The sequence below is a fragment of the Knufia obscura genome (genome assembly GCF_036327395.1).
Source record: "Knufia obscura strain CCFEE 5817 isolate CBS 148926 chromosome Unknown scaffold_4, whole genome shotgun sequence".
NCBI lineage: Eukaryota > Fungi > Ascomycota > Eurotiomycetes > Chaetothyriales > Trichomeriaceae > Knufia > Knufia obscura.
The window spans coordinates 678,696-700,001 of record NW_027042690.1 but is presented as its reverse complement, the minus strand read 5'-3'; the positions used below and the strand labels follow the sequence as shown (position 1 = coordinate 700,001).

At 51.0% G+C, this 21,306-nt stretch overlaps 8 protein-coding genes across 8 annotated transcripts; 5 read left to right on the top strand and 3 right to left on the bottom strand.

Annotated features, from left to right (window-relative positions):
- Positions 1 to 1,169: 1,169 nt before the first annotated feature.
- On the top strand, positions 1,170 to 5,678 carry YOR1 (ATP-binding cassette transporter yor1; the record flags this gene model as incomplete). Its single annotated transcript, XM_064872612.1, has 1 exon — positions 1,170 to 5,678. One exon carries the CDS (start codon positions 1,170 to 1,172, stop codon positions 5,676 to 5,678), a length of 4,509 nt encoding a protein of 1,502 aa, XP_064731270.1.
- A 1,262-nt stretch (positions 5,679 to 6,940) lies between these two features.
- On the top strand, positions 6,941 to 7,465 carry PMZ80_004185 (uncharacterized protein; the record flags this gene model as incomplete). The annotated part of the gene is made up of 1 exon (XM_064872611.1): positions 6,941 to 7,465. The coding sequence occupies one exon, from the start codon at positions 6,941 to 6,943 to the stop codon at positions 7,463 to 7,465; it is 525 nt and encodes a 174-aa protein (XP_064731269.1).
- A 377-nt stretch (positions 7,466 to 7,842) lies between these two features.
- On the bottom strand, positions 7,843 to 8,520 carry PMZ80_004184 (uncharacterized protein; the record flags this gene model as incomplete). Its single annotated transcript, XM_064872610.1, has 1 exon — positions 7,843 to 8,520. One exon carries the CDS (start codon positions 8,518 to 8,520, stop codon positions 7,843 to 7,845), a length of 678 nt encoding a protein of 225 aa, XP_064731268.1.
- Positions 8,521 to 10,362: 1,842 nt separating this feature from the next.
- Positions 10,363 to 11,373, top strand: PMZ80_004183 (uncharacterized protein; the record flags this gene model as incomplete). Its single annotated transcript, XM_064872609.1, has 1 exon — positions 10,363 to 11,373. The coding sequence occupies one exon, from the start codon at positions 10,363 to 10,365 to the stop codon at positions 11,371 to 11,373; it is 1,011 nt and encodes a 336-aa protein (XP_064731267.1).
- Positions 11,374 to 11,782: 409 nt separating this feature from the next.
- Positions 11,783 to 12,290, bottom strand: PMZ80_004182 (uncharacterized protein; the record flags this gene model as incomplete). Its single annotated transcript, XM_064872608.1, has 3 exons — positions 11,783 to 11,932; positions 11,983 to 12,119; positions 12,170 to 12,290. 3 exons carry the CDS (start codon positions 12,288 to 12,290, stop codon positions 11,783 to 11,785), a joined length of 408 nt encoding a protein of 135 aa, XP_064731266.1.
- A 509-nt stretch (positions 12,291 to 12,799) lies between these two features.
- On the bottom strand, positions 12,800 to 14,206 carry PMZ80_004181 (uncharacterized protein; the record flags this gene model as incomplete). Its single annotated transcript, XM_064872607.1, has 1 exon — positions 12,800 to 14,206. One exon carries the CDS (start codon positions 14,204 to 14,206, stop codon positions 12,800 to 12,802), a length of 1,407 nt encoding a protein of 468 aa, XP_064731265.1.
- A 441-nt stretch (positions 14,207 to 14,647) lies between these two features.
- GCN20 (ATP-binding cassette, regulator of translational elongation) lies at positions 14,648 to 16,903 on the top strand (the record flags this gene model as incomplete). The annotated part of the gene is made up of 1 exon (XM_064872606.1): positions 14,648 to 16,903. One exon carries the CDS (start codon positions 14,648 to 14,650, stop codon positions 16,901 to 16,903), a length of 2,256 nt encoding a protein of 751 aa, XP_064731264.1.
- A 256-nt stretch (positions 16,904 to 17,159) lies between these two features.
- On the top strand, positions 17,160 to 20,049 carry PMZ80_004179 (uncharacterized protein; the record flags this gene model as incomplete). Its single annotated transcript, XM_064872605.1, has 3 exons — positions 17,160 to 17,534; positions 17,582 to 17,867; positions 17,918 to 20,049. The coding sequence occupies 3 exons, from the start codon at positions 17,160 to 17,162 to the stop codon at positions 20,047 to 20,049; spliced, it is 2,793 nt and encodes a 930-aa protein (XP_064731263.1).
- Between the last annotated feature and the right edge of the window lie 1,257 nt (positions 20,050 to 21,306).

Below are 21,306 nucleotides of genomic sequence, written 5' to 3'. Positions count from 1 at the left end.
GCTGTCTTCCAGGATTCGGGCCCGAGGTAACTTGACCGGGACCGAATTTAAGCTTGCTGCAAACAAGACTCGTGGGGTTCCAGTTGACGGATGTTCTGTGGAACATGGTGCTCGTATTCTGTACTAGAGTACCACGTTACAAACCATCGTACGAAGTGCTTTTGCAGCACCGTGATAGCCGAGGCATAGCTCCTCCCACAAACATAACTTGAGCCTCGATAGCTGCGTGAATAGCAACAGAGTGATCAAAGACCGTGGGCGTCGCACGACTGTACGTGCTGGCGATTTTGAAGGCTGTGGCATACGACTCGGCGTGCTTTGGTACTGCGCAGAAATATTCCCGGGTACACAAGGTTTTAGAATCGACAGTTGAACCAGAAAAATAATGATGAAAAAGCTGGATCGCCATCCGATCGATGTCGATTGGCGGGACTACTCTATCTCCGGAACCAGCCTTTCCTGTTTTGGGATCTCTAGGCAAGCGACCACCGAGTCATATTCCTATGCTGCATAGCGGTGTGCTGCGGGAGGACCTACTTTCAGTGTATAGACCGCAGAAGGACGCTTCGTTGCGATCATGTGGCCTGCATATATATCAACAACCCTTGCGCTGCTGGCAGGAAATAAGTCAGGTAGATGGTTAGAGTAGTGAAGATTGGTGGAAATGATTGATGCGGAAAGCGGCAATGAGTACCCCACATTCCCACCCATTCCGTGCAGTGGCGCCGCACAGCTTCAACAACGCTTGCTCCGCGCCCACCCAAGTCGCTTCTTCATCGGCCAAAAATCGAAAGTGGCCACGAACTTGTTCAGCTAAGACGAAAAGACCAATGCGTGCAGGAAGTGTGGGCTTTCTTTTGGCTATGCCTTTGAGCCCTTCCAATCATTGCCCTCTCATTGTTGTACGCAGTTCTCTGAAGTCCTGAGATTAGTCTTCAATGAGTGCCCACTTGTTCACAGCCCTTGCCTTGCCTGCGCGAATGTCCATGACGAGCAGAGTCAACGGCACAGATGACCATCTTACGCCTCGGCATAATTGTTTACCGCTTGCTTTACTAATGTTTCTTGCCTGCCTGAAATGCTGTTGTGTTTGTCTACTTGAACAGTCGTGATCACGTCGCTCGCTAACCCACCGCACCACACTACATCACACCCTAGCATGCTCGACCATGTCGCGTTCACCTAACGAAGAGAAGGATATCGAACAGGCCTTGGGCCAGAACCAAGGGGAGGAGGGCGAGCTCGAGAGAAGAGATGAACCGAGACAATATCTGGAAGTGCCTAAACCGCAATGGCAGCGGAGGAAACCCAGCAGGACCTCCAGTGAGCGCAGTGTGCACCATGACCTGGAGAAGGTGACGTCGGCCGCGGATACTGTTGGAACCAACGCCTCTGATTATACAGAAGCAACAGAGATTACGACCACCCCCAGCAGGCCGCTACAACCAGAGCATAGACCGTGGCATCACAGAATAAACCCTCTCAGGAACAACCCGCCACCCGTACCGAAAGAGAGGATAGTATCAAGAGAATACAACGCTAATATCTTGAGTTTACTCACTTTCCAATGGATCAACCCTTTCATGACGACAGGTTACAAGAGGACGGTCGAGGAGAATGATATCTGGCTGGTCAACCCTGACCGTGGTTCAGAGGTCATGATGGAAAGATTAATGACATCTTTCAAGAAAAGGGCCGCGCGTAACGAGAAGCGTCCGTTGATATGGGCGGTGTATGACACGGTTCGCACCGATTTTCTCATTGGTGGCACTTGCGCCTTCTTTTCAGCCATGTTCCAGGTTTTCTCTCCTTTCACTACACGATATCTTATTCAGTTCGCTACGGAAGCCTATATTGCTCAGCAGAATGGTACACCAGGCCCAGGCATTGGTGGAGGACTCGGACTTGCTTTTGGCATTACCTTCATGCAGATCTGCCAGAGTACTGCTACCAATCACTTCATCTATCGCGGCATGATGAGTGGAGGGGAGGCTAGAGCCGTCCTCATCAATGCCATCTTCGAGAAGACACTTAAGATATCAGGTCGTGCAAAAGCTGGCGGTAAAGCATTAGCCGACGAAGGTGTTTCGAATGGCATTGACGAGCCAGCTGAGGATAAGGGTGAGAGGCCAGCTCTCAAACGGTTCGTCTCAAACAAGCTGCACCCGAAGACTGGGCCGAAAATGACAGGAGATGTCGGCAAAGGCGTTTTCGGTGATGGAAGTGGCTGGAACAATGGCAAAATCGTGGGCTTGATGAGCGTCGACACCTACCGAGTGGATCAAGCCGCAGGCCTAGGACATATGTTATGGACAGCGCCCATTCAGGTCTGTGTTGTTCTTGTTGTCCTCTGCATCAATATCGGCTACAGTGCTCTTGCTGGCTACGCCCTGATCGTCATCTGCATGCCTCTACTTACCAAGGCCATCAAATCACTTTTCGTGCGGAGAAAGAAAATCAACAGCATCACGGATAAACGTGTGACTTTGACCCAGGAGATTCTTGGTGCTGTGCGATTCGTCAAATTCTTTGGTTGGGAATCGAGCTTCCTTGCACGACTGAAGGACATTCGAAAACGAGAGATCCGTGCTATTCAAGTCCTTCTATCAATCAGGAATGCTATCAACGCCGTGTCGATGTCTATGCCGGTATTCGCGTCAATGCTGGCTTTCATTGTCTATTCAGTCACTGGTCACAATGTCTCTTCGGCTTCGAGGATCTTTTCCTCATTGGCCTTGTTCAATTCGTTGAGAATGCCACTGAATCTGCTACCTCTTGTCATTGGTCAGGTCACAGATGCTGCGGCATCTCTCGGCCGTATTCAAGAGTTCTTGTTGTCTGAGGAGCAGTCAGACGAGATCGACTGGGACGATAACATGGAGGACGGTGTCCAAGTTCTCGGTTCGTCTTTCACGTGGGAGCGCAACGCAACCCAGGAGAACGACAATGCCGGACCACCAAACAAGAAGCAGATGAAGATGAATAAGAAAGCTGCCAAGCAGAAGGCGAAGGATCGCAAGAGTCTACAAAAGCTCGGTCAAGCAGGTTCATCTGGGTCGTTCTCTGATACAGGGAGCGACGAGACTGCCGTTGAGCCATTCAAGCTTTCGAACATCGACTTCACAGTAGGCAAGAACGAGTTGATCGCTGTAATTGGATCTGTAGGATCTGGTAAAACGAGTCTTCTTGCTGCTTTGGCAGGTGACATGAGAAGGACTGGCGGTAAGATCAGGATGTCAGGATCGCGAGCCTTCTGCCCCCAATATGCTTGGATCCAAAACGCTACCCTCAAGGAGAACGTGCTATTCGGCAAACCATACAAGACGAAATGGTACAACGAAGTTATCGACGCCTGCGCTCTTCGACCGGATCTCTCGATTTTGCCTGCCGGTGACCAGACAGAGATTGGCGAACGTGGCATTACATTGTCCGGTGGTCAGAAGCAACGTCTCAATATTGCACGCGCGATCTACTTCGACGCAGACATCGTTCTTATGGACGATCCGCTTTCTGCTGTCGACGCTCACGTGGGCAGGCACATCATGGACGAGGCCATCTGTGGAATCATGAAGGATAAATGTCGTATCCTTGCGACACATCAACTCCATGTCTTGAGCAGATGTGACAGAATCATCTGGATGGAAGATGGCCATATCCAGGCTATTGACACCTTCGACAGGCTCATGGCCGATAGTGTTGATTTCAGGAAATTAATGGAGACTACAAGCCAGGAAGATGATGTCCAGAAAAAGGGCGATGGCGAAGAGGACGAAGAAGAGGTAGTAGAGGCCGACGTCACCAAGAAAGAAGACAAGCGTACCAAGAGCAAGAAGAAGGCCGTCGCTCTTATGCAAGCTGAAGAGCGGGCCGTGAAATCTGTCAGTTGGGATGTATGGGGCGCATATATTGGTGCTTCCGGATCTTGGTTCATGTGGCCTCTGATCTTCCTTGCCTTGATCGCATCTCAAGGTGCGAACATAGCCACAAGTTTATGGCTAAGCTATTGGGTCAGCGACAAATTCGGCCAGCCTCGAGGATTTTACATTGGCATTTATGCAATGTTAGGCGCATTGCAAGCCATTCTAATGTTCACATTTGCAACACTCCTTTCGACCTGCGGCACAACTTCGAGCAAGGTCATGCTGCAAAAGGCCTTGGAAAGTGTTCTTCGAGCGCCCATGCCATTCTTCGACACGACACCTCTTGGCCGAATCACGAACCGATTTTCGAAGGACGTCGACTCCATGGACAACAATCTGACTGACGCTATGAGGATGTACTTCTTGACCTTGGCTATGATCATATCGGTGTTTTGCCTGATCATTGCTTTCTTCCATTACTTTGGAATAGCTCTTGCACCACTACTTATCATCTTCCTGTTTGCTTCAAGCTACTATCGAGCTTCAGCGCGAGAGCTCAAGCGACACGAAGCCCTCCTTCGATCGGTCGTCTTTGCACGATTCTCGGAGTCGGTTTCCGGTGTTGCCTCTATTCGAGCATACGGACTTCAATCATATTTTAGGGAACGTGTTCGAGATGCAGTCGACCAGATGGACTCGGCATACTTTCTGACTTTTGCGAACCAGCGCTGGCTTTCGACGAGATTGGACATGATCGGTAACCTGTTGGTCCTGACTGTCGGCCTTTTGGTCGTTACCAACAACTTCAATGTCAACCCGTCGATTGCTGGTTTAGTGCTATCGTACATCTTGGCTATTGTGCAGATGATCCAATTCACTGTGCGGCAACTTGCAGAAGTCGAGAACAACATGAACGCGACGGAACGAATCCATTACTACGGATCCCAGCTAGAGCAAGAGGCACCATTGAAGCTCAAGGAAGTGCCAGACTCTTGGCCACAGTCTGGTGCAATCACATTCGACAATGTCGAGATGAGATACCGTGCAGAGCTTCCTCTCGTGCTGCAAGGACTCAGCTTCCAAATTCGAGGAGGCGAGCGTGTTGGTATTGTTGGACGGACAGGAGCTGGAAAGAGTAGTATTATGTCTGCTCTTTTCCGTCTCACTGAGCTATCGGGAGGTCAGATCAAGATCGACGATGTCAATATTGCAGAAGTCGGCCTACAGGATCTTCGATCGAGGTTAGCCATCATTCCACAAGACCCGACACTCTTCCGGGGTACGATCAGATCTAACCTCGACCCATTCAATGAGCACTCCGACCTCGCATTGTGGGATGCACTGCGCAAAGCAGATCTTGTCGGCGAGACACAAGAAGTGAACGAAAAGACGACTCCGGCAACACCCACGACACCTACGACGCCTAACACCGATAGAGGACAAAGGATACATCTTGATAGTCCCGTCGAAGAAGAAGGTCTCAACTTCTCGCTCGGCCAGCGACAATTGATGGCGTTAGCACGAGCACTCGTTCGAAACGCACAGATCATCGTCTGCGACGAGGCAACATCATCGGTCGATTTCGAGACAGATGAGAAGATTCAAAGGACGATGCGCCTCGGGTTTGCAGGCAAGACAGTGCTTTGCATCGCACACAGGTTGAAGACGATCATCAACTATGATCGTATTTGCGTGATGGATCAAGGACAGATTGCCGAGCTCGACACGCCGATAAATTTGTTTGAACGTGGTGGCATCTTCAGAGGGATGTGTGACAAGAGTCACATTGTGAGGGATGATTTCTTTAGAGATTCTTGATCATTTCAGCAGTCTGAAGCATGTTTGCATGGCATTTTGGGGGCGTTCCGACGTTCGGAGTTATCACGAATTTATGAGACATGAAAAGCTGGAGTGATAATAGCATAGCATTATTCGTAGTTAATCACAATACTGGTCTAGATCGAAATGGTATATACAGCACGCATTATTGTGCCTTGCATGAGTCTGCTTCTTGTTGTGTTCAAGTTTGTAACAACGGAGTACCTCAGATGTCTCAATCTCGCTCACTCGTCGTGCCACACCGGACATGCCACGATAGCGAACCGCAAGACCTCGCCACCGCCAACACGCGATCAGGCCTGGTGTGACTACCAGTGGACGGATCCATGATCTCATAGGCTGAAGGGAAGCGAAAGCTTGATGAGGTGTGCGACGATCGGTCGGGATGTCAGGCTGCAAACGGTTAGATATGCCGAGCTAAAGGTGATTGACAGGCCGCTCCAGCCACATGTCTTGCATGATCATGCAGGTACGCGAAGTTACAGCTTCGAAGAACATGTGCTTTTTGTATTCGAGGTATCTACTCGAAGAGTGCGCTCCTTGGCTGTAATACTCGCTACGTCTACAGAGGTAGATAGAAAAGTTGTGTGACGGACGACAGGTACTCCCAGCTCTTATACAGTACCACTCTCTGTTGGCAGCCAAGATGGTCAGCCACAAAGATTAACGCCCACTTCTCAAACCGTCTCTCTGTTATCGATATCTACCCTGCACTATCACTTCGCTAACCAGTAGGCGGGACTGGACTAGATTGGGGAGGGTCCTCTCAGGACCAGATGTGGCTTTGATCGAGCTCAACCAGCTCATCATATGATTCACCTTATCGTGTTCGTCTTCAACAGTTCGTTGGCCGCCATCTGACCGCAGTCGCTCGTTGTCGGTTAACGACTATCAACCAACAACAGTACCAACGTGTTCCTGGCCCCTTCTTCAGCATCGTACAAGTAGAACGTGCACCCAGTCACAGCAGGCAGGACTCAGACCAAGCATCGCCCTTTCCAGCTGGGCACCCCTCGGCACCTTCCTTCAGTGACACAGACCGCAGCGCACGTCCTCGCACAAACCGACTTTCCTTTCACCTTCGTCATCCGACATGGAGTCATAGTAGCCTGCCACGCAGCATCACCTCCCTTCATCAGCACGGTCATAAGACGTGCTAGCAATAGCAGATCCCAGTCTCCTGTTCATATTACTCCAGACCATATCCATTGAAACAGCATTGATCCAGAACAATACACAAAATGGAAGCACAGAACACCCTCCAGAGGCCGGCACCAGCCCTACACCCAAAATACTCATACAGCTCTGACCGACCATTCAACCAGGACTCTTTGCAAAAACAAGACAACGAAGATGAAGAATTCGATCCCTGCCAGAACGCTCAAAAGTTCTCCCCTTTCTACACCTACAACCACGATAGTCCACGGACCTCTCAAGATCTACGACCGAAGCAGTCCATTCATGTTGATGTTCGGGATCTAGAGCTAGGGGATATCACTCCCTCAGTTACACAAGAGAAGTTCAATGCACAAGCCAAGTCGAGGAGGAAGTTGAATCTGAAGTTCTGGGAGAAGAGACAGGAGTGCCTGACCAAACCAAAGAAACAGTTCTGGCTGAAACGGCTACCTAAGAAGCAGAGGGTAGCTATCAGGGTAGCTTTTGCTCTGTTGATTGTTGGTGCTATGATTGGCATTGCAGTGGGCATTGCTGCTGCGCTGCACAGTGGTGTCTATGGTATGGACAAAGTTGTCGGGAAAGAAGATTAGTCTCATTTGTTCCACGAGTTAGGCGAAGCATGGAAGAAACTATGCGAAGCATTGAAAGAGGCCTTGATGGAGTATTGCGAGACTCACCATTGTTAGATCAGTATCGCAACATGAAAGGACCCGGAAACAGGAGAGTATCGACACAGCAACCTTTACGGGAGAATACCCAAGTACAGCATATTTCATGGGAGCACAGCGTGGTGTACAGGAGTCGGACCGGAACATACATATCTTCGATAGCCCGTCGATAACATGACAGGCACATTTCCAGCAAAGATTTGCAAATGAAGAACAAAAGCACTTTTGATTCACTACTATATTCCACAATCTACCACTAATTCCAGACTCTCTCGCACTGACTCACAGTACTCACCCATCTACTCACACCTCCTCATAACAACCAACTTCGCCCCCAACCCCGCCTTAACCCGATACCCAATCGTCTCACAACTCAACACATCCACCCTCCCACCCTCCCTCAACTCATCAACCCTTGCTTTATACCCCCCACTCACCCAAATATCCCCCAACACAGTCGCAACCATCAAACCGCCCTTCTTGACGACCCTCACAAACTCACTCAGCACCTCCGGGCCAACATGTGCACGTGTAAGTGTACCCACACAGACGATCACGTCGTAACTTTCATCGCTCTGTGTCATCGGCTGGCTCAGATCACATTCATTTAGTTCTGTATACGCGCCCGTTTTCCGTGCCACGTCGAGCATACCTGGACTTAAGTCTACGCCGTCGATGGTCTTTGCGCCACGTCCAGCGAGGAGAGCGCCGACTAACCCGGTTCCGCAGCCGGCGTCGAGGATTGTGGATGTTGGTAGGGAGGAACCGATGATGGAAGCGATTGCGTCGGCGGCGAGGGTGGGTGCTTGGTATTCGGTTGCGGGGAGGTCGGAGTCGTATTTTGTGGCCCATTCGTCGTAGAGGGCGCGGGTGGAGGAGAGAGAGGTTGTTGCGTAGGCGCGGGCGAGGTACGGGTTTTGTTCGGTGGGGAGGGAGGGGGTGGAGGTTTGGGCTGTTGAGGTAGTTGTGGATGACATGATGAAGTGATGTGGTGATGTTGTGTTGGGATGAGATAGTAGAGATATGATGCTTTGGGAAGGTGCTGTGGGAGTTTAGTTGTTGCGTGGGAAGTGTCGCTTTGGGATGTAGCTTGAGGGGCTAGTGGTGCTTTGGCAATAGATGCTGGTCCTATGGTGGCGTTGGTTGCTTTGGGGTTGAGTCGCTTTGGGGGACCTTAGCGGTGCTTTGACAAAGTCCAGTGGTGGTTGTTGTGGTTGAATTTGTGTGGGCTGGGAATATAGAAGGGCTAGTGATGCTTTGGTAGGATCCAGTGGTACTTGCTATAGGTCGGTGGTGATTCAGGGAGATGCTGATTTTCGTTGTGTATAGGTTTGGGTCGCTTTGGGTTGTAGCTAGCAGAGCTCAATGGTGCTTTGGAAGAGATGCTTGTGGTACTTGTTGCTTTGGGTTTTGGTTTGAGTTGGAATGAAATAAAATGTACGGGAGGCTCAGTGGGTCTTTGGTAAGAGATGTTTGCAGATGTTCATTGACTGTGTGTATGCTCCTGGGATCGAATGCTGAAAGGAGAACAAGTGTTCGTACTTAAGTACCTATTTTTCGAGACTCGAAGTTGCGCAATATCACGCCATTGAGGAGCTCGAGGAGGGGTAGGTCCGAATCACAACAGCCGAGATTCGGGTCACTGGAGGAAAGAGAGGATGATTGTTGTTCCAGATATTTCCTTGAGTAAACGTGAGCACCAGAGACACACCTGGCAAGCACGTGTATGTATCAAGGTCGATCCGAGGTATATACGACAAAGCGAAGGCGGCAGCATTGCGGAGACCGAGAGAACCATTGAGATGCCGTGCCGATGTCATCAGCACACTGGTTTCCTCGACTTGCACCCAACGACTTCCTATTCTTTTGACTTGTCTTCTCTGGTAGGGACGTTGGATGTAACTCTTGCTCGAGTTTCTCCCTCTGCAGCCTGAGGCAGCAACTTCGATCTCGATCACGACGGCTCGCTAATGAGCCGAGCCTTCCGTCCGCTCAGAAGCTGTCCGGTCATTGTTGATTTATTGAAATGCATCACTTTGCGGGAACGGCGAAATAACGCTGCTGTCATCAGGTCGCTGTTGAGGACCTCAAACTCGGGGCGTCGAAGGCAGTATGAACCAACAGAACTGCAGCTCTGGAAGTAATCCGACCTTTCTATGCTGGAACCGAAGGTCACCGAATACGTGATGGCAGAGATACTTCTCCCATGAACCAAGGGCGAAGCACAGGAGAACGGCCCTTGTTTGCGCATTCCACCCCTAATGTCCAATGTTGCTGCTTCATTGAAATGGATTAGCCCACAATCGCAATTCGCCTAACTCACTACAGTATTGAATCTAGGTCGAGGCAACACAAAGTACGATGACGCCTGCTGGCCGCATGCGAAGACGTCTGAGATGGAAACACGCTGAGTGTCAGGTGCTTCCTTCGCAGTTGAGCATCTTATCTGGCGTTCAAGTCAACAACCTCATCCCTGAGCTCGGATTACGCACCACCACGGACTGGCCCCACGGAGTTAAGTCCCATGCCGACGCTATCTCCATCCCCCCAGCCCTTACGCTCACGCTTGGCTTCGGCACGATGGGACTATCCCACCTCGGAGTCTTAAATAAGAGAACTGACCATGAGAAGCGAGTCGGCCAGATACGAGAAGTGTAGATAATCCCAAATTCCTTTTGCTTCTTCCGACATAATCGCACACTCTGCAAATTGACTACAGCTGACTGTCAGACTCACCATTCGTTCTCCCACACCAAGCGGCTCAAAATACCTTGCACACACAGCAATAACGCTATCTGCTACCGAGCAGAGCAGCCACAATGCCCACCGCACCCACCTGGCTAATAACAGGCACTTCCTCCGGCTTCGGCCTGTCCTTAGCTCAACACGTCCTGCACTCCCACCACAACCTCATCTCCATCTCCCGCCACGCAGCACCACACGACTCCCTCACCGAGCTCGCCAACACCAACGATTTGACCCTCCACCACCTCACCATCGACCTCTCCTCCCCAACCGAAACCACCATAACATCCGCCATCTCAACATTCCTCACCAAACACCCAGATGTATCCATCGACATCCTAATTAACAACGCCGCAATCTGCGCTTTCGGACCCCTGGAAACACTGCCCACATCCACAATCGAACGATGCATGACCGTGAACTTCTACTCTCCACTATGGCTCATCCAGGCGTGCTTACCACACATGCGTACGTCCGCTAACGGCCTCGCCAAAGTCATCGTGAATATCAGCTCTACCCAAGGACTCACATGTGACGCGGCGGAGGTAGCATACGAGAGCAGTAAACATGCACTCGAGGGGATGAGCGGCGTGTTAGCCAAGGAGGTCGCGCCGTTCGGGATCAGGACGGTCGTAGTCAATCTGGGGAGTTTCCGGACGAGCTTCGCGCTGGGTGATAGTGCGACGTCGGGGTCTGTGGATGAGGAGTTTTTGAGGGGTGGTGAGGACGGTGATCCGTACCAGGATGGGAGTCATCCGGTGAAGAAGAGGATTGAGGGGTGTTTGGCGTTTGCGAATATGCCGGGCGCGGCGAGGGGAGATCCGGATAAAGGTGCGGGGGTGGTGTTTGGTGCTGTTATGAGGACGGGGGGGAGTAAGGCTGATGAGGCGTTGAAGAGGCAGAGAGAGGCTATTGTGAATGGGGAGATGGGTGGTGTTAGTGGGGTTGAGAGGTTGATCTTGGGGAGTGATGCGTTGCCGAAAATTGAGAACGCGAGTGGATGGTTCGGGATGCAGGTTGAGAGTTGTGGGGTTGTGAGCTGCGAGGCGGATGCTGATGGGGTCAAGCCGTTACCTGGTAGATAAGATTAGACTTGGGAAGATGGGCACTGCGGAATCTGTGACATAGAAAATTCCTGTGCTTTGAGATATGCTGCACCAAGTTGCAGTCAGTCTCGGGACCCAGATAGGCGAAGTGGTGTCGGGAAAAGTGAAAACCACACTGCGAGGGAATCAATGAAGTGAATGCTTCCAACAGCTTCAAGCCGCTGTGCTGTGTCCAACTACCTGAAATGTGGACATCGAAATAATGTCTTGGTCCAGCCATACTTGTTCTTCTGGTACACGCCCTGACCGGTCACTTAGCCCCCACGCTCCTCAATGCGCTTCGCCTCCTCCCTCTTTCACATCGACGGCCATGACATGGACATCCCTTCGCCCTTTCCGCAAATCCTGAACCAAACCTGTATTCGATAACAGCCACATCCGAAGCCATTCACGCAGCGGCAACAGCAACCGGCGCACCAGCTTGCTCAACAGTCGCACTCGCAGCCGAGTCGACTCCCTTCTGCACCCGCCTTGCGATCACTTCACCAACAATGATCTGTGGCTCAACTGGGCACACACGAGCAAGACCAGCTTTGACCTGGTTACTGTGTCAGCATTGAATACCACATAGTAGATCCTGAAACTCACCCTCTCGCCAGCATTAGCAAACGCCGCCTTGACCTGTTCAATACTATCAAATTCGAGCGTTGACTGTACGGTGTACAATGGTGGCGCAAGTGGATTGTCTGCAGTCGGGGAGGCGAGGAAGCGCGTTACAGTATAGCCTGGATGCGTCAGTCAAGGATCGCAGGTTAGCAATATGGTGATAACTTGCCCTTCAACCCATACAATTTGAACTCCTCGGCCATGAAAGGCATGTGCGTGTTCTTATAGTACTCGAGGTCGAAGGAGTCAGCGGCAGTGGCTGGGTAGAGGACTGTGACGGTAGAAGTCATGGTTGTTCTTGGAAGGATCAGGAATGGTATGTTTGGGACGATGGCGAGACCGGATTTTGGATATACTGTTTGTTAGATGTCTGATAGAGAGGAGCATCACTTGGATGATATTAAGTCCATATATTCCATCGAGAAAGTGTCTGCAAGTCGGCAGAAGGGAGCCCTTGTGAAGGGAGTTTGAGACATGGCAAACAAGTGCAGCAAGGTACCTTGGTGTTCAATCACATCGAGGCGAGGATCTGCTACTCAGCTCGAGTCAGGGCAACGCGCCAATGGGCCAGACAAACAAGCCAAGAAAAGTGGATCCACCCTTGCTTGGAGGGATGCAGAGGTGGAAAGTGAGTGGCTCAATTGAATTCTTGTAGTAGTCGAAGGCGAACTCTTCTCCTATAGTCACGCTCTTGTGTTCGTACCTGCAACAACCTACTATCAATATCTGCTCTGACCGCTCCATTTCATACATCGAATTTGCTCATGCTTGTCTTCGGGCATCAATTCCTAAAGCAGAGTTAGAACAACAAAAACAAAACAAAAGCCAAAATGACACCAGACCATGCCGACGGTGGGCCATAGAAGACTCCTGCTGATGTGGACGATGCTGAGGCTATTGGCGATGCCGAGGCCGAAGTGCCTGTGCCAGTCGAGGCGGTGTCTCGTGTGATGAGATAAATTTCTCCTGAGGAGTCCGAAGACATGAAAATGCGTCCTTGACTGTCAAATGCCATAGCCACTGGTCGTAGGCAATCATCTGGACACACGGAGTTGTCCTCATTGGCAACAATATCGGTGGCTGCTCTTAGCGAGTCGGAAGCGTCAACAGGAATGCCGTTCTCAAACTGTACAAGAGACAACTTGTAGCCGACTCCCTGATCCCTGTTCCATGACCCGTGAAAGGGAATCCAGGCTTCGTTACCAGAGTTGTTGAATTTGATGTCTAGCGGTGCCATATGTGCTTGGAATACAAGACGTGGTGCCGCCGTATCTGCGCAAAATTCGTCTGTGCGGTTCTCGTTGTTCAGCGAGGACACTTGATCAAAAGCAAACTGCTCGCCAGTTGCAAGATCCTGACTATTCGGCAGTTCAGTAACGTTCCAGGCCGCAAGACAGTATGGGTAGCCAAAGTATGCGCCCTGGTTCTCGTATGCAGTGCCGTTCAAGTATCCAAAGAAGTTGAGTTCTTCGCCAGGATTATCGTTAGAAACGTCGACACCATCACGGTGGATCTCGTCAGCTGAATTTTCGATGCCATAGATGCCACCAGTGACTGGATGCTCGACCAGACCGACCTCGTTTCTGACACCCCACCCTAGAAGTAGGCCATCGTTGTTCCAGTCATACACGTCCGTCCGATTATTGAGATTGAAAGCCTTCACCTGAGCAGGACCACCCTCGATAGTAGCAGACATAGGATCAAGATTGCTTGCACTTCCTCGGCTAACCACCATCATGCCTGGCACTTGCTGGGAAAGCAGCAACGTCCGTGTTTGATGGCCACTGTTGTTCATGTTATTGATCAACTCTTCCTGATTGTCCACCGTTCTTGCAGCCGGGTCGTAGGTCCACGAGTGAACGCTGTTGACGTTCGAAGCGTAGAGGGTTGTTCCATTGATCCAGATGCCGTGATTCAGGTCAAGACCTTCCTGCACAACGACTGTAGATTCGCCAGCTGTAACGCAGCCATTCGCTTCATTAATTACATGGGAGGAGATAGTGCCGCTGTTCTGTTCAACGACGAGGAGATGTCCTTCGCTATCAAAGGCGAGACCTCGAGGTTTGGCAAGGCCGGTCGCAACAACCTGGAGAGAATATCCTGACGCGACAGACGGTCTGATATTGCCAGACGGCGAGGGGCAAGCGCTTTGAGCATTAGTGAGAGCTAGTATGGAAAGGATGGAGGTGGCGGTGAGGTGCTTCATGTTGGCGGTGCCTGTACGAACAACGTGAGTGAAAAGGAGAAGCTTAGGATTTGCGGAGGAACAGTTTCATTGTACTCGGAAGAAGTGCCAAACACCTCAGACGTGAAGAGATCCCTTCACCAGCCACGACTGCCATGCGCATGCTGCAGGAACGTCGATGCTCTGACCAGTCCCAAGACCAAGCAAGAGTGAAACCGCGTCATGGAAGCGGTCGATCGCGCCTGGCATTCGTAGGTAGCCAAGGCTTGGCGCGAGAGATTGCTTAGCCCGGTTCAGAGCTAGTTTCAATCTGGCTCTGGACGTCCACGTGACCAGTCCAGTTCTTGCCTCGTCGGCATGACCTTGCCTCTTGATCATCGTTATTGTGTTGAATTGTTCTGTTGTCTTCAGCCGTCTATCTCTACGTACTTTGCAACCCAAGTCCATTTGAGGTGCATCGAAATGGAGACCGAAATCCAACAGCAAATTCCAAACGTGGATTCTGTGATATCGGAATATTCTGTCGGATATCTCAATCATGCCGCAAAGCAATATTTTGTGGAAGATGAGCAACAATCGCCCATGGAAGACGCCCTCGAGGCGGTGACTGAAATGCTTGTATCCGCGTCTGGCGACTTCTCCGACCAAAACGTGACCGCAGTACGGAATTTGGTAGAAAAATTCATCACACGACTGAACGCTACAAACGATATTGATGGCGAAAGGCGGCAAATGCCCTTTGCCGCTAAGAAGCTCGATCAGACTATCCAGGTGAGCTCGCAGAGGAATATCTCGTCAACTCTAGGCCTGTCCAATGCTGGTGTTGACCTTGAAGCCACCGCAGCGCGAAAGGTGGAATCAAAGGTTGACAGGAAGAAACTCGAGAAGGCCGAGCGCAAGATTCGCGCCAAGCAGGACAAGAAAGTCATGAAAAATGTCGAGTACGAAGCATCGAGACTGCTTGAGCAACCGACCGATGCACAGTCATACGAAGAGTTTTTCATGCAAGTCAACCCTCTACAGCTCGGCGCAGATGCTCAGACCAAGAGCAAGGATATCAAGGTCGACGGCATTGATATTTCAATCAGCGGGAAGCGCATTCTTACTGACACCAATCTGACCTTGGCGTACAGCCGGCGATACGGTCTCGTCGGCCAGAACGGTATTGGCAAGTCTACACTTCTCAGAGCTCTTAGTCGCAGAGAAGTTGCCATTCCAACGCATATCTCGATTCTGCACGTGGAGCAAGAGATTTCTGGTGACGACACTCCAGCGTTGCAGGCAGTGCTCGACGCAGATGTTTGGCGGAAACATTTGTTGCAAGAACAAGAGAAAATTACTAAACAGCTAGCAGACCTAGAAGCACAGCGATCTCAAATGGCTGATACCTCGAGAGATGCAACCGCTCTAGATCAGGAGAAAGATGGCTTGGACATCACTCTTGGTGACATTCAAGCCAAGCTGAGCGAAATGGAATCTGACAAGGCTGAACCACGAGCAGCGAGTATTCTAGCAGGTCTTGGCTTCTCACCCGAAAGACAACAATTTGCAACCAAAACATTTTCCGGTGGTTGGCGAATGAGATTAGCATTGGCAAGAGCACTGTTCTGTGAGCCCGATTTGCTCTTGCTTGACGAACCGTCCAACATGTTGGATGTGCCTTCCATCACGTTCTTGGCCAACTACCTGCAGACGTACCCAAGTACCGTGCTTGTGGTATCCCACGACCGAGCTTTCCTCAACGAGGTTGCAACAGATATTATCCATCAACATTCCGAAAGACTCGACTACTACAAGGGCGCCAATTTCGACAGCTTCTATGCCACCAAGGAAGAAAGACGAAAGACTGCTGCGAGAGAGTACGAGAAGCAGATGGCCGAACGAGCACATTTGCAAGCTTTCATCGACAAGTTTAGATACAATGCTGGCAAAGCTGCAGAAGCTCAATCACGTATCAAGAAGCTCGAAAAGTTGCCGATTCTTACCCCACCTGAGGCGGAGTACTCGGTTCACTTCAAATTCCCAGATGTCGAGAAGTTGTCTCCTCCTATCATTCAAATGAGTGGCGTCGGATTTGGCTACACGAAAGAAAAGCCATTGCTCAAGAATGTTGACCTGGACGTACAGCTGGATTCTAGAATTGGTATCGTCGGACCGAACGGTGCTGGCAAAACCACAATCTTGAAATTGCTCATTGCTCAGCTGCAGCCTACATCGGGTTTGGTAACGCAGCATGCACGACTCAGGATTGGCTTCTTTGCTCAGCATCATGTCGACGCCTTGGACATGAACACGTCGGCTGTCGGCTTCATGCAGAAGACCTACCCAGGTAGGACTGATGAAGAGTACAGACGACACTTGGGTGCATTCGGCATCACAGGGATGACTGGTCTCCAGAAGCTCGAATTCCTGTCTGGAGGTCAGAAGTCGAGAGTTGCTTTTGCATGCTTATCCCTCACGAATCCACATATTCTCGTTCTTGACGAACCTTCCAATCATCTTGATATCGAGGCTATGGATGCGCTCTCCATAGCGTTGAACAACTTCGAAGGCGGTGTGCTGATGGTTAGCCACGACGTGACGATGTTGCAGAATGTTTGCACAAGCTTATGGGTTTGCGATAATGGCACCGTAACGAAGTTCAACGGCGATGTCAATGCTTACAAAAAGAAAATCACGGCTCAGGCTAACGATGCAGGAGTGGTCGCAGCTCACTAAACGCACCTGCGCATCGAAGGGAGGTGGTCGAGAGAGGTCGAGTGGTGCCGATGAAGATTGCCCTCGTGTCGACTTCACATCGACGTTACCTGAGTCTGGTCTGAACAGACACAATACCAAGCCGCATCACGCATAAAGCCGCTGGTACTCACCGATGTGCTTCTTCATCCTTTTCGATCATGTTCCCAATCTTCCTTCTTCACGAACAGATCTTCTGCTTTTGCCCTTCTCGACTTCACGAAGTTTCGTTGACCAAATGGCGCTAGATCTGCCAGATGCTGTGGACCCTGAGAAGGAAGAGCATGGCCCTGACCTGATGTCTGATATCACTGACGGCTCTTCTGCCTTTATTGAGATGGAAGTCGACTCTCCTGATAGGGACTTTGACCAGGAACTGGATTTCGATCTGCCTCTTGATCACGATGACGATGGTTACGCCGCCACTTCAAGTGCCTCACCGCAGTCATTTAGCAGCAATCGACATCGGTTTGTCAGCCCAAACACAATTGTCGTAGCTCCTCCACGCATCCGAACCTCCACGCCAGTCTCACCCGACTACGAGGATTTGATCTCTGACGAGGGAGAACTAGAGCCTGAACCATTCTCGCCATTCGAGGCTCTTCCTACAGAAGTAAGCTGGGGTGTAACCAACGAAGTATGCCACTAACACAGACTCAGCTGGTTCAATCTATCGCAACGCAAGCGAGCTCTGACCTGGATCTCGGGCGACTCGCTTTGACAAGTCCAACCTTTGCCACTCAGCTCAACCCTGATAACGCCGGTATCTGGAGAAAACGTTTTCTCGCACGATACGACTACCCTATCCTTCATAAAGTGCACGAGTTTGCCATTGCATACAAGGTCAGACGATTCGTTTTACGGAAGCTTGATGGTCGCGCCTTTGCTCTCGGCCAGAGTGACAGAGCGGAGCATCAGCTGCTGGTAATTAAAGATATGGTACTTGGTGAGCATAGACTTTTACAAGCATTCGAAACTCTGGCTAATGTGGTCCAGAGACATACAACAGGCACAAACCCTATCTCCCTCCTCCGACATTCTCGAAGAACCTTGCAGCCATGTCCTCGCCTTCTACATCGCCCTGGATTCTGAAATTCATGGGCTCCGCCTTGTACGATAACGAGAAGACAAAGTTCGGTCGGCCTCATATGCTCTTTGACACTCTACAAGTCACACTGTCCCATCTTGTTCTGTCTCAGAGATCTCCTGTTCTGATCAATCTTCCCTCCTCCCGAGATAACTACGATCTGGCACGGGTCTATAATTACAATAAGCCACTGGTTATGCTTCTCGAAAGATTGCCAGATGATGCAGAGAATGTGCAGAAACCATTCAAGAGTAAAAGATTTCCCAACCTGAGGTCACCAACACCTGAACCAGTGAAGCCACGGTTCAAGCTCGACATGCACACTTTGCTACACATTCGCAATTTCTGGCAGAGGCATTTTGCGGACGACGTGCAAGGGATCGGTGAAAACACATATGCATCGATGGCTCGAAGCCTTGTTGCTTTGGGGAAGACGCCGCGGAAGTGGGATTGTGCTTTGCAAGAGCAGCTTCTAGTCAGCGCAAAATGGTATGGTCACTACAGCTGTCTTCATCCATGGCCAAAGAGCAGGCAAGATCTGGAAGAACGACAGAGCTGTGCAGAAGACTGGAAACATATCGATCCAATGGTTTTGGACTTGGAGGCTAGCACGAGTAACAAGGACGGAGCGTGGTGGCCACCTGCTTTCAGCACGATTCCTGCTTTTGCAGATTCCATGCCCGGTGATCGACATCATAAAGAGTACAACGTCAAATTCCTGCGAGGTATAGCTCCATTTCTTGAGCTCAAGCATCACGACAAGTCCAAGTCAGCAGAAGACGACGCTGATGGCGACGACACCAAGCTACCAAAGTGGCATCCGTTTCTTGCATCTCGATTGCATGGGTTCGTTCACGACATACCAGATGCCACCGTCCTAGGACGGAAGCCACGACGAGAACGATTCTCCGAGTTAAACAAACGAGAGGAGGAGCAAGCCATACCTGGCTGGAAGCACATCATCATGATCATGTACAAGCCTACCTCACGCCAATTGCTCTCAGTCCTGGAGCACGCCATGGAGGATTATGGAGGCGCTTCAGGCACGGAAATGGACTTCAATACTGCCAGTATCTGGAATGAGGATGACGGTGACGGTGGTGGCGCCGGCACAACCGATGTAGACACTATTGGTGGTACACAGGCGCATGTGCAACCAAATGAGAACCAGAATCAGGACTTCGCCTCGCTGGGCGCTGTCACGACTAGCAACATCAACAACACAGCGCAACAATCAACCACGGCTGCAGCTCCTGGCCCAGTTCCCGCCTTAAGTAACGTCACTGCCGATACCGATACCTCACCAACAGAAGAGCAAATTGAAGCCCAACTTCGCCTTCAAATCACCCGTCGCATCAAAGCTTATAGCCAAATCTACCAGAAACGTGTTGAAGCCATCCAAGCCTATGTCGCGCCGCCAGACAACCCCTACCAGATCAGACAAAACCCGAAGCCATTACCAAAGCCTCTTCCACAGCTGTGGTCACCAGAACACATCCGCACGCTCGAAGAATCCCACAGCTCAGCCGCGTACACAACGTGGGACGATGGTACAATTGACTATGCATACGCATATGAAGGCGTGATAATACCTGGCGGCAAGATCATGCTAGGCCGGTGGTGGCGTGTCCAAGGGATCGAAGGAATGGGCGCTGGTAAGGAGGTAGGCCCTGACACGGTGGGCGTCGAAGTTCGAGCTGTTGCGCAGGAAGACACTAGCGAGCATGGCAGCTATGAGGACGACAGTAGTGGGAAGAAGGGCAAAGGGAAGCGGAAGGCAAAGAAGCAGGGCAAGAACAAAAGCAAGAGGAGGAGTACGAGGAAGAAGAATAAGAGGAAGGTTACGAGCTCGGACTCTGAAGAGGATAACTACGATGAGCAGGACGCAGATTACGAGGATGATGATCACGATGAGGAGCAGTTGGAACCGGAGAAGGAAGTCGAGTACGAATTCGTGACTATGCTCAATGGAGAGGAGAGCCGAGCCGTCAATGCGTGCAAAGGTCTCGAACGAGGCCCGTTCGTTTTCTGGACTGGATGAGATGCAGGCAGGTTTCCGGTGTGCGAAACTAGCTTGGGGTGCACCTGAGGACTAGCGAGAGCAAAATTGACAAGAGCTAGCGGCTCGATTGAGGATAACGAGGAGCTGAGAGCGAAGAATAAATTTACAGTGGTTGACTCTGCCCATGCAACGAGTGATCACTCTGCGTTCTGAGAAGGCTGTACAAGACCTACAAGCCAACCCTGCCCAATACATCTTATCCTTCCTCTCTATCAACCTTCACTTTCAGGCTCCACAGCCCGCATGCACGCGGAAGGTCAATGAATCGGGAATGTGCAGTCAGAAGGAAGGAAAGCACATCTGGACTCGTGGATCGTGCCTGCCTGTCGTACGCTCATAGGGATGCAAGGAAGGAATGATTAGAGTAAGGAAGGCACGACCCAGAAGGAGGAAGCCACGACCGTGATCCTTAAATTGAAGGCAGGTTCGACCCATCTTCGGGTGGCACCTGCCGTTCACTGGAGCGCGTGCAGGAAGGTGCGTTGCACCCTTCCGTATACTGCAGGCACTACCGAACGGACCTGTGAACGAGGAAGGTACGATATACCCTTTGCGACTGCCTTAGGTTCAGTCGATGCGAGGCAGGGGCGTATGAGCCGCAAGGAAGGCACGATCTATAAGACTATAAGCGGAAAGCACACCTATCTGTGAAGGCAGTTGCGATTAACAAGCGCCCTCGCCTGCCTCATACGAGCGTGAGAAGGAGCAACCCACAGGCCGATTCGCGTGGCAGGCACGATCGAACGGACCTGTGAATGAGTAAGGTACGACACACCCCTGTAACTGCCTTGAATTCAGTCGATGCAAGGCAGGCTCCTAAGGCCCGTATGAGATGCAAGGAAAGCACGACCGTGAAGCTCAGCAGGCACGAATTGTCCAGCGCGCCTGCCTTGTTACTTGGCGCGAAAGGAAAGAGCGACTGACGATAGGATAGGGCAGGTACGATGGAACGGGATGGCTGAAGGAGGAAGGCACGACGCACCAGTCGTGACTGCCTTGTGAGTTGTTGATAGGAAGGGAGGCAGGCACAACCGAACCAGACTCATGGGAGAGGAAGTTGCGAGGCACCGGTCGCAGGTGCCTTGTCTACAATTGACGACAGGCAGGCGCAAACGAGTCTGGGGAAAGTACGATCGAGAACGAGGAAGGCGCGACCAGATTGGAAGCAGCCTGGGCAGGTACGATGCACTGGTCCCACCTGCCTTTGTACTTTGCGCGAAAGGAAGGAATGACCCA